This window comes from Balaenoptera borealis (assembly GCF_965194805.1).
Source record: "Balaenoptera borealis genome assembly, contig: HAP1_SCAFFOLD_811, whole genome shotgun sequence".
NCBI lineage: Eukaryota > Metazoa > Chordata > Mammalia > Artiodactyla > Balaenopteridae > Balaenoptera > Balaenoptera borealis.
The window spans coordinates 226,975-239,654 of NW_028123391.1; the positions used below are offsets into that span (position 1 = coordinate 226,975).

The 12,680-nt window shown below is 35.1% G+C and overlaps 1 protein-coding gene across 2 annotated transcripts in view; it reads right to left on the minus strand.

Annotated features, from left to right (window-relative positions):
* Positions 1 to 12,680, minus strand: part of CDK17 (cyclin dependent kinase 17) — a 102,910-nt gene that overhangs the window by 25,999 nt on the left and 64,231 nt on the right. For both annotated transcript variants that reach the window (XM_082409048.1, XM_082409047.1), the window contains 3 exons: positions 9,963 to 10,127; positions 5,793 to 5,926; positions 3,077 to 3,202 (listed from right to left, as the gene is read on the minus strand). In XM_082409048.1, coding sequence (XP_082265174.1) covers positions 3,077 to 3,202; positions 5,793 to 5,926; positions 9,963 to 10,127 — 425 coding nt within the window. The remainder of the gene's footprint in view (positions 1 to 3,076; positions 3,203 to 5,792; positions 5,927 to 9,962; positions 10,128 to 12,680) is intronic.

Below are 12,680 nucleotides of genomic sequence, written 5' to 3' on the forward strand. Positions count from 1 at the left end.
GATAGGAAGAAGGACAATTCCTCACTATTAAAGAAAGGAAAGAGGAGAATTAGTGTAATTCAGAAAATGAGAGGGTTTCTGGTTAGTGGCTTCTCTCTTCTTTGTCATGCAGTGGGAGAGGTCATCTGCTTAGAGAGGGGAAGAATTAACCAGAGAAATACAATACAATAGGGTAGCCAAGTGATACTGAGAATCCAACTGAGGCTGATGATCATAAATTCATAGAAGAACCAATCAGCCCTACTGTATGTCTTTCTCTACCAGAAATGAACTCTCTGACTTGTTTCTTATTTCCCACTCAAACAAAGGATTTATGTTATTTTTACTACCCTACTTATAATACACTGCTATTGAAAAAAAAAACAACAAAGTTTTATCCTTTTAGAAAGACAAAATTTTATATTTTGTCTTGAAAAATGTTTTTTTTTAGATAAAGAGTATATCATCCATGGAAACATGAGCTCTAACAAATGTGAAGAATATTTTTCTTTTCCCATCTCCTTTCCATGCATTCCCTAATCCCTCCCCTTCACATATAAACCTAGGGTATTGAAGAATAATTTTCTAATATACTTCAAAGAAACCATGGCTTTAGTAAAGGTAGATAAATAATGAAGGATGAATCAATAGAAACCAAAACAGAGCTGGCATGATTAATCTGAAATCTATAAGCCATTTCAGATCAAAAAGCAAGGGAGGTAGATAGGAACACTCAACACAATAAAAACTCCAGTCACTTAACATTCATTAGAGGGCACTGTTTTCCTTAATTTCATGTACACTGAAAAAGACAGGTCTTAGATGATAGCTTTGGTGATTAAACCATACCTTTAGTCCCAATCTGAAATATTTACTAACTCCAAAACTTATCTTAAGTACCGATCTTTAATAAAAATTGATAACCAAAGAATACTTGCAAGCTGGTAATTAAATGACAAAGTTATTTGAATAAAAATGTCTTAAGCAGTGATGCAAAACTATGATGATCATAAACCTATACCAAAGTCAAGTTGGTATTACACTTTAACCTTGTTGTATAATGGTGAATGTCAAATAACTACCCATCCTTCTAGAGCCAGCTTAAGCACTATCACCTCTGTAAGCCTGTGATGTGCAAAGACATTTTACTTGCTGTCTCTTTAATTGTCTCATAGCACTTTATATATACTTCTACCATAGAACTAAAGTCATCCAAAACAGATCCTCACATACACAATCATCTCAATTTATGTCAAAGGTGACACTGCAATGGGGAAAGCTATCCTTTCAATAAGCAGTGCTGGGTCAACTGCTACAGGTTGGGAGAAGATATTTGCAAGACATGTAACTGACAAAGGTCCTTTATACAAAATGTATGAAGAATTCCTAACAAACCAGTAAGAAAAAGGCAGAAAGTCCAAGAGTAAAGAGATAATAGACTTGAACACCTAATTCAAAGAAGAGGATATCTAAATGGCCAATAAATATTGGAAAGGTGTTCAACTTAAGGCATCAGGAAAATGAAAAATAAAACCACGAGATAGCACTATACACTCACCAGAAAAGTTAAAAACAATTTTTTTAAAAAAAGAAGAGACAATATCAGAAAATCGAATGGAGAGGGGCTTCCCTGGCGGCACAGTGGTTAAGAATCCGCCTGCCAATGCAGGGGACACGGGTTCAATCCCTGGTCCGGGAAGATCTCACATGCCTAAGCCTGTGCACCGAGCCTGTGCTCTAGGGCCCTCGAGCCACAACTACTGAGGCCCGCGTGCCTAGAGTCCGTGCTCTGCAACAAGAGAAGCCAACACAATGAGAAGCCCGTGCACTGCAACAAAGAGTAGCCCCCACTCGCCGCAACTAGGGAAAGCCTGTGCACAGCAACAAAGACCCAACGTAGCTAAAAATGAATAAATAAATAAATTTATATTAAAAAAAAACTGCATGGAGAGCAACTAGAACTCTCATATACTGGTGATAGGAGTGTAAAATGGTATAATCACTTCGGAAACTATTTTGACAATACCTAGAAGAGGTGAACATATGCATATAATCTGATCCAACAATTCCACTCCTAGATATGCACCCAACAGAAGTGCTTACATATGTTAACCGAAACACATAAACAGGAATAGTGATAGAAGCAATATTTGATCATAGCCAAAACTAAAAATAACTCAAATGTAAACGTCCATCAACAGAAGAGTGGATAAAATATAGCATACTCACACAATGGAATACCACGCAACAAAAAGAACAAATGAATTACATAACCACATGCAATAACCTAAATGAAAAACAAGCACAACACTGAACAAAAGAAGTCAATCACAAAAGAATACACACTGCGTACATACATAATACATACATAATAGGATATTTATTGTATACTATATATATAAACTTGTATAAATACATTTTTATATATTTGAATAAAATGTATTTTAATTTGTATATTCATAATTATATAAAGTTCAAAAGTTTAAGAATAATCAGTAAAAGAATATCAAATGCATTTTTAAAATAAATAAGAATGTGTATGTAAATGAGAATAAAGAAGTCTTTCCTGATATTAAAACACTATAAACATAATATAATCAAAACAGTGGGAAACATATAGGTAAAACTAATCTTTGGCATTAGAAGGCAGGGATAATGGCTAAAGTTGAAGAAGTGAGGGTAGAAAGTGAACAAAGAAGTGGCAGGACAGGTTTTCTGGGATTTTTGGAATTTCATTTATCTGGGTACTTGTTACACAGGTATGTTAACTTTACAAAAATTCATGGAGCTATCAATTATGGTTTATGTACTTTTCTGTATATCTAGTATACAGTAATAAATACTTACATATCTAGTACATATTCAGTTCATCTAGCACGTATCAGTAAAATTTACCAAAAAATAAAATATACCTTAAATTCTATTCCAATATAATATCTTTAAACTCTTAAGAAAGGAAAATGACAAAATCCAGAAAGCAACATAATATACTTTAGCTATTCAACAATTAAATATAAAAATTAATATAAAATGTTTGTACCCAGAAAATCAAACAACCAGATCTGATGGTGCAGGTATAGTAGACTTAAAAACTTACTAAGGAAGCTCTCCGAGACCTTCGGCTCATTGGTTGATCAAATGGTGGACTGTTTATCTGCAACTTTTCAAGATATCCATCAGGTATTCTGATATCCGCAGGCAGTGATAACCGCTTATTTAAATCCTTTAAAAAAGCAGGAAAAAAAGATATTTGTAGGTAACCACAAACAGAAAAGACAAGGGCATTTTACTTTTGAATTCATGGGCTCTAATGTATTATTTCTTTTTTTTTTTTGGCTGTGTTGGGTCTTCGTTTCTGGGCAAGGACTTTCTCTAGTTGCGGCAAGTGGGGGCCACTCTTCATCAAGGTGCGCGGGCCTCTCACTATCGCGGCCTCTCTTGTTGCGGAGCATAGGCTCCAGACGCGCAGGCTCAGTAGTTGTGGCTCACGGGCCCAGTTGCTCCGCGGCATGTGGGATCTTCCCAGACCAGGGCTCGAACCTGTGTCCCCTGCATTGGCAGGCGGACTCTCAATCACTGCACCACCAGGGAAGCCCTAATATATTATTTCTTAGTGATCAATAACTATAAAGTTTTATTGCAATTGTAAAGTTACCCACATTGATTATATATAATATACTGAATGCCAATGTATTTATTTACTGTAAGCAAAAGTATACAATATAGTTTAACAGAAATGGTATTCTACAACCCAGTTATTTCTGAGTCCCTTCACTGATAAATTCAACAAGGAAATAATTTTGACATTATTATACCATAGTAAGAATAGGCAAAGTCTACCACAAAATGCGATTGGTTTAAATAACCAAGTGGATATTGTATGATTTTGCATGCAACACAGTGAGACAGTCGAAATATTTTATTATTGCTATGCCAATGGAAAGAAGTAAGTAAAAGGCATTTCTATTTCACTGTACTATGTGAACTGGGAGAAACATAAAAAGAGATCTTGCCTATATTATCACACCAAGAAACATAAATCCTTTAAAAATAAATCCCAACTGTTCAAAATAGTAACCAAACCATGAAACAAAATTGAGATGTATAAGAATTGTATACATATTTATTGAGATATATGGCTTAAGTATAGATTTATATCATGTTCTCAAATGATAAGAGAAATAAAATGATGATAATCGTCCAATATTAGTTTTATGTTTTACATAACCCTAAACAAATCACAGTCAGATTATTCTTGGAACGAAACAAAATGCTTACAATTTATCTAGAAGAATAAATAGAAAATATCCAGAAACATTCTCAAATAAGTAAAAGTATATATGTGGGGGTGCGTGGGTATTAAGAAAGAAGTCTTTCCAGATACTAAATTATACAATAAAAAAAACAACCAAGAATGTGTCTCTTTGGGGGAAAAAAAATATATAGCTCAATGGAAGAATGAGAAAGTCCAGATATAGATCCTAATATTAAATAAAAATTTTAAACATATGATAAAGAAAATCACATATAGGTGAAGAAAAATAAGAAATATTATTTTTATTACTATTTTTTTTAATAAATTTATTTATTTTATTTATTTATTTTTGGCTGCGTTGGCTCTGTTGCTGCGCCCAGGCTTTCTCTAGTTGCGGCGAGCGGGGGCTACTCTTCGTTGCGGTGCACGGGCTTCTCATTGCCGTGGCTTCTCTTGTTGTGGAGCACAGGCTCTAGGTGCACAGGCTTCAGTAGTTGTGGTACGCAGGCTCAGTAGTTGTGGCGCACGGGCTTAGTTGCTCCGTGGCATGTGGATCTTCCCGGACCAGGGCTCGAACCCGTGTCCCCTGCACTGGCAGGCAGATTCTGAACCACTGCGCCACCAGCGAAGCCCTTTTATTACTATTGTGATATAATTTATACAGTGATATGAAGAGATATCAAGTTGATTTCAGTAGTTGAAAATGCTATTTTTACCATTTAGAAACTGGTATTGTTTTCTGTAACTGACTCAGAAGCAATCTTTGATCATTGAAAATACAGTCAACCAATAGGATAAATACCCTAATCATCATTAACTCAACAGCACTCAAAAAATAACAATATTCTGATTTTAAAACATGTTCAATTTTTTGGAGAAAATTATTTTAATCTACAATATATATGGAAATAACAATATTCATAATCAAATTCTCTCCTCAAGGTTATACATAACATTGACAAAGAAAAGGAAATGAGCTCTTCATCCTTTTACATGGAGAAATAACTTATATGTGCTACAGAGATCAGTAGGTATAATAAACCATAAAGGAAGTGATAGCCATATTTATAATATAAAGCAAGGGGAAAAAATCTGGCGCTTATTTTATGTATACCTTTTGAAATCTGAACTAAAATATTTATAAAATTTGTAGTATCTCAATGAATCTCAAAAATATAATTAAAATATTTTCTACAAAGACGACTTTCCTAATGTATCATCCTGGATTTCTGAAACTTTTGAAAATCCACATATCCCTTACAGAGACCCTACATAGTATTTTGCAGAATGTTTAAGTATAATTAATGTATACTTGCCTTGGTATAGTAGATAATTAGAAAAAAATAATATTCACAGACTAGTTTTTGCTAATGCAAAGAAACAACTTTCTTACAGGTGTCACTGCCCTCATCAACATTTTCAAATAGGCATTTATTCTGTTTGACATATATATATATATACACACGTATATATATACACACACACATATATATGCATATTTATACATATATATTTATACACACAAACACAGGCATATTTGTATTTTTTTAAATGGTACCTCCATTGAGATCCGTCTATGTATACGATTTCTAAGACAAACACCCGTAGGTGACTGGACTTCATCAGATGATGTCCCAGAAGCTTGGTCACTCTCACCATCTGATCCCATTTTTAGATTTTCATGAACAATATCTGTATCAGAAAATGAAACATTATTTATCTTAGAAGAGATGTATTAAATTCTACTATATTACTTAATTTATTATCACCACAGGTAAGATGTAGACAGCCAACACATAAAAATCATAGCATAAGAAGTCTTTTACATTCTGGGTACCATAGATGTGCAGTTAATAAAAACTGCACACTTAGAACAAATGTCCTAAAACAGTAGTATAAATCCTTTTATGCTCTCAGATTATGAAAAGTTATTTTAAAAAACTAACACTCAAGTTATTACCAAGAGTTGAATATTAAAATTAGAGACCAAAAATAACACTTGAGGATTATCTTAGCCAATTCTCTTTATTTTCCAGATCTGGAAACTGAGACCTTGAAAGGTTAAATGACTTTCAAAGGTCACAGAGCTTAAAGGCAGAGCTAAAATAGAAACCTGGTCTTTTATTTAGTTTAGTATTCTTTCCATGAAATAATGGGCTATTGGGTCTATAGCCAAATGAACTGGTTCTTTGAATATTCTTTTTAAAAACTGTTTTACAGCTACTAATGCAGCTTCCCACCCCCCTGTGTTAAAAAACAACAATTCAAAAAGTATTCACTGAGTATCTACTTTGTATCATAACTACAAAACAAGTACCACAAAATCTACTGGGGGCCAAAACATATTTCACCTACAATACAAGGTGGATTATGATATTTTTTAAATAGGGATAAAAGATAAATGGGAGTAGAGGGGAGGGAGATTAATTCTATTTGGGAATATTAAAAACAAACTTGTATACTTGTGTATCTGCTCATAAATTTGCATTGGTCAATCATCCTCTAATTCATCTAGAGCAGCCCACCAGAAACAAATGCTAGATCTCAAACACATCTCTTGCCACCAGTTCTCTCCACAGAATTATTCACTCTCCCAAAAGCATCATGTTGTTTCACACTGCAGTGCTTTAACAAGCTTTTTTTTTTCTTATCTGTAAGAGCTGCCTTTCTTCATTTTATCAATTCAGTGAACCCATTCTTCAAAACTATGCACATATGTCATCAGCACTCAGTGAAGTCTTTTCTACTCTCAGACACAGATGACTACTGTACCCACACCTAGCACACCTACTGCACTGAAGAGCATTTTTTTGGTTCACGTTATTTTATACCAAGTTATGAGATCCTTGGGAGAAGAATTTGGCTTATTCACTTTTCTATTCCTAGAACCGAACAAAGTTCATGATACTTAGTAGGTGGCTCAACAAATATTCTACTGAATTAAATATTAACTAAAAAGAATCAAAGAATGGACTAAACAACTGGACTTTTTCTTTCAAATGAAATGTTATATGATATATCAACATGTAAAATAAATATAGTATTTCATAATTATAAATTTGAGCTTTTAGTTAACATTTACTTATACAAATGTAAGAACTGTTTAAATTAACAAAAAAATTGAACTCCAGGGTCTCATCAAATCAGTCTTAGAATTCATAAATTTCTGTATTTTGTCTTGGTAACACATTATTGAGAAAATTCTTATTCACACTGATAAGCAGCTGCAAATAGTAATAATGGTTTTTTTTAAAATTATTTATTTATTTATTTATTTATTTATTTATGGCTGTGTTGGGTCTTCGTTTCTGTGCGAGGGCCCTCTCTAGCTGCGGCAAGTGGGGGCCACTCTTCATCGTGGTGCGCAGGCCTCTCACCGTCGCGGCCTCTCTTGTTGAGGAGCACAGGCTCCAGACGCGCAGGCTCAGCAATTGTGGCTCACGGGCCCAGTCGCTCCGCGGCATGTGGGATCCTCCCAGACCAGGGCTCGAACCCGCGTCCCCTGCATTGGCAGGCAGACTCTCAACCACTGCGCCACCAGGGAAGCCCCGTAATAATGGTTTTTAATAAACCAATATGTAATTTAAGAATATACTTCAATGACACAGAGATTACTGGAGAAATTTTATCCCATCTGAACAAAATATTAACATGGCAGTGAAAGTCAATATATTTATTGGGTGACTGATTCCTAATCCAATGGTATTTAATACATCTGAGGCCAACCATTCTTTTCTGCCACACTTTTAAAATGTTAAAGATAATTTAACCATGCCTTCCACTTCCAGCAAAATTTAAAAATCTTCCTTCCTCAAGGAAATGTTGAATAAAAATATACTTTAAAATGTATAGCTAAGTTTGCATGAATATATGTTTAATACCTAGGAAGCAAAGACAAAGAGAGAACTGAAAGTCCAAAGTTGTTAGGCAAAAATTGACTCTGTCACTTTCTTGGGATGGGCTTCTTATCTTGGTAAGAATGTGCTTGGATTTAGCAGCCACACTGAGATAAAAGATGAAGCCTCGGGTGTCCCACTTACAAATGACAGCTCCTTTAGAAAGGCACGAGACTCTCAAAGAGCTACATCTTCAGTAAAAGGCAGACTTAAAAAAGAAATCTGCTCTTCTGCATGAGGACTACAAAGGAGCATATTAATCTCAGACCATGAATAAATACTTGAGTAGCATCTGACTCAACCAAGAAACAGCTCATGTCATTACCGAGCAAGTATAGTTCCGACATGAATACCAATTGGTATTTTCATTTCCGTCAACAAGACAAAAGTGAAATGATGGAGGCTTATATCAAGACTTTACTCATTTGTCACTGGTATGAGCAACTTCTTTTCTTAATCAGGTAATACTTTTTGAGTAACTGAAGAATATTTACTTCTCAAATGGCTCAATTTTTGTGTAATTCACAATGTAACAACTACAGACAGACAACACACTTTTAAATTTAACCTGCATTACTAACATTTTCAACATCACTTTCTTAAGTTTAGACCAAGGATCAGCATATGTGACCTGTTTTTGTATGGCCCTGAGCTAAAAATGGTTTTGGCATCTTTAAAGAATTATTTTAAAAAGAAGATTATGCAACAGACCATATATGGCCCACAAAACCTCAAAAATTTTTACTGCCTGGCCCTTTACAGAAAAAATTTGCCAACCCCTAGTCTAGACAATCAAGAGAACAATAAATTAAGCCCTGATTTGAAGTGTTTTCCAATTTCTGTGGGGTAAATACTCCGTTCATGGCCAACCTCAAGCTACCCACATGGCATCACTGAACATGCAGTTGGGAAATGGGCACACCATGACACAGTATTTTGACTATCCAGATATAATAGAAATAAATAACCCCCAAAGCATAGACAACAGTAAAGTGTAGTAAAATAATTAGGAAATAATGGCTTTTGAGTATTCATTACCTTTGTTTTTAATTTAGTTCACTTAATTGTAAGTGTATATAATTTAAATTTTAATAATGGCTATGTTTAACAATCAGCTTGCAAAATTTCTGAAAATTTTAACCATCATCTCTCATGAACCAGTGTAAGCCACAGACAAAACCCCCCTGTAGATAATAAGCTCATCCTCCGAGAATTAACAAAACACATGAGAAAATAATCTACTATGGCTAGAGTAAGCAGATAAAGCAAGCAGCAGAATAAAACCCTCAGGAACTTCAGTAAATATAATTATGCCATAAGACTATAAAATAATTATACTTAAAATTATTTTTAAAAAACATGATAAATAAATAAGAAACCATCAAAAAAGACCAGAGAAATAAACAGAAACTTGCAGATACATATTTTTCCTAGATATTTAAAATGACACAGTGATGTAAGAATAACAACTCAGGTAATCATCATATATACTAATTATTACACTAAGCTATCAGATGGTGATAATCTGGAGTTACTAAGTATGACCCTAAATTAAGCACCATCTCAAACTGCTATTCATCTTGAAATCCTGCATCCAACTCTTCAGGGCTTTGTTTTCTTCCTGGTGGACAGATTTTCAAATACTACTCCTCTGTAGCGTCAGCACTACTGCCTCTCTAGACACTTCCATCTTTCTGCTCTCTCTCTTATTCTCAACTTGATTTTTACCTTACAAAAAAAACTAGATAATAAAGGCTGGCTGACTTGCATACAACTAAAACCTAGCTATGGACATAAGCTACAGTCAGAAAATTTTTTAAAAAACAAATTACCTAATCTGCTTCCATTTCTGGGCATTGCCATGAAGGAGCCAAGGCTTCCTCCAATAACGCTATGTGGTCTCCGCAATGGAGGCTTCTTGAAGGACCCTGTGTACTGGTGGAGGAAGGAATGCATACTGTGAGAGGTTGGAGGTCTGCCATTCTTCACGATAGGCTCTGTGGTTCACAGTATCCAAAAATCATTCCATCCAGGATCACATGAGAAGGATTGAGAAAGCAAGAGAGAAAACAAAACAAAAGATTATGATTGAGATCGTTACATTTAACCTCATTTCTTTGGCTATGTATATAAAGTACTAGAATTAAAATAATTTCTATGATAAAATACAGAAAATTCTTCACTATTTGGAATTGATCTAGTAACTTAATTACCGATTTTTAATATAGTCGAAATTGGTTAGCAATCACAAAATTACTAATATAGCCCAAAGATTTTTGATCTGTTTATTTTAATACATCTCAAGACTGTTTCCATAATTCTACGTTTACTGACTGCCTCATATAGGTTTTATGATTAGGCATGCTATAGAATATAAAAGACATGGTCCTGGCCTGAAGTAACTTATATCCCTACTTGCTAGACATTCAAAAAAGTAGGTCAAGTTAGTAAATAAAACAGAAGTACTTAAGTACAGATCAATATAGAAGTTCTGAAATTTATTACCCCAAATTTGGAATTTTTTACTATAAAGAGTTTTTTTAAAAAATCATAGGCCTATAACCATGCGGAAACATTACAAAAATACTTAAAAATTATTTAATTCTAAATGGGGGAAATCCTGTTTTATGCTTATAGGGAATCTCATGACGCCTTTCCACCTCCAAAGAAGAGCTTTGATAACTGTTAAGGACATGAAGTCTTCTGTGACACACAATCAGTCTTTGTATTAGAATTACGTTTTTACTGGTAGTAGTCAGGAATTTTAAAAGGAAGTGGGCTTCTCTGAGTATCTTCCCCTCTAACATGCAGCTGGCTCTTCTTTTGTAGCTAATAATCAGGAGTAAGGATTATTTCCTGATGAGGAGATTCCTCTACATGTAAAGGTTTATCAGACACAGAGAACAACTGGCAGGACCGGGTGGTTCAGATCCACAGAACAAGAAAGACCACGGCACGGGCTTATGAAAAATGAGCCAAGAAGGCCACTGGGCTTGCGCCTCGACTAATAATGGCTGCCTAAAAGGAGGAGAGAGATGGAGGATGGGGCAAAAGGGCCCTCAAGGATCACACAAGGCCTAGGTCATCTACTCTGGGTAGAACACCAGACTGGAGGTAGGGGAAATGCATAACTAGTAATGCAGAACATCAGTCCATGTCCCATGCCTGTACATTCCCTGGCAGTAGCTAGCTGATCAAAGATTTGGGGATCTTAACCTAAGCCTAGCAAAACAATGATTTAATAATGAATGGGGAGAGGGTATCTGGCATAAACATATAAACTAGTTACAAACACTCAGGGATACAGGCTAGAACTATAAGAAACATCTTCTCTTTCTAGGTTATAATATTTCATATCTGGAATCATAATATACAAATATTCTGCCTAGAGACATTTGTTTTACTTGCTCTCTGAAGTTATCCTGGGAAACACAGCTTTAAAGTACTGGGGAATATTGCAAAAAAAACAAAACAAAACAAAAAACAGAGATCATAAATAAATTCAATTATTCAGGGGATATTTATTGTGTGTTTACCATTTGACAAGCACTCTTCAAGGCCCTGGGCATGAAGAGGTAAACAAAACAAACAAGGTACTACTCTTTGAAACTATAAAATCTATTGAAGGGGAAAAAAGATAACTAATAAATAAGAAAAATATCAGATAATGACAGGTAATATGCAAAAGATTAAAATAGAGAGATGTAGTAGAAAATAAACGAGTGGTTATTTTACACTGGAATATTGAAAAAAGTTCTCTCTGTAGAGGTATTTGCAAAAGAAGTATAAATGCAAGAAAGAGCCAGTCATAGGAAGATGGGTGAGTGGTGGGTTAGAAGATATTCCAGACAAAGGGAAAAGCTACTGCAGAAGTCAGCATGTGGCAAAGAGTTTGACTTATTAGAGCAATGGTCCTCAAACTTCAGCATGTTTCAGCATCACCTTCAAAGACTTGTTAAAACACAAGATTTCTGGGTCCCACCCCCAGACCTCCTGATTCAGTAAGTCAGGCATGGAATCCAAAAATTTGCATCTCTAACAAATTCCCAGATGATGCTGATGTTACTCGTCCAGGGGTCACACTTTGAGAACCACTGCATCAGAGAAACAGAAAGAAAGCAAGTGTAGCTATAGTAATAATTGTGGGGGGAACAGTGTTATTAAGTAAGATCAGAGAGAGAAGCAGATTTATATGTCACCACAGAAGTCTAAATTTCACTCTGAGATTGGAAGCAGTTATGGTAGCTCTGAAGCAGGAGGTAATATGATCTGATTCATGTTTTAAAAATATCACTCTGAGGGGTCAGGGATAGTGGGAGGTAAGGAGGCAGGGACGACTTATAAAGGGGTAGCATGCGAGGGGTTCTCTTTGTGGCAACTGAGTAGCTCTTTATCCTGACTGGTGGTTACATGAATCCACACATGTGATAAAATGACATAGAACTATATTCACGTTTTATTCCAATGATAATTTCCTGCGTTTGACAATGTTCTATAGTCACAGAAGGTGTAACCAAAAGGTGGGGGGGGGTACTGAGGGAAGTTACAAG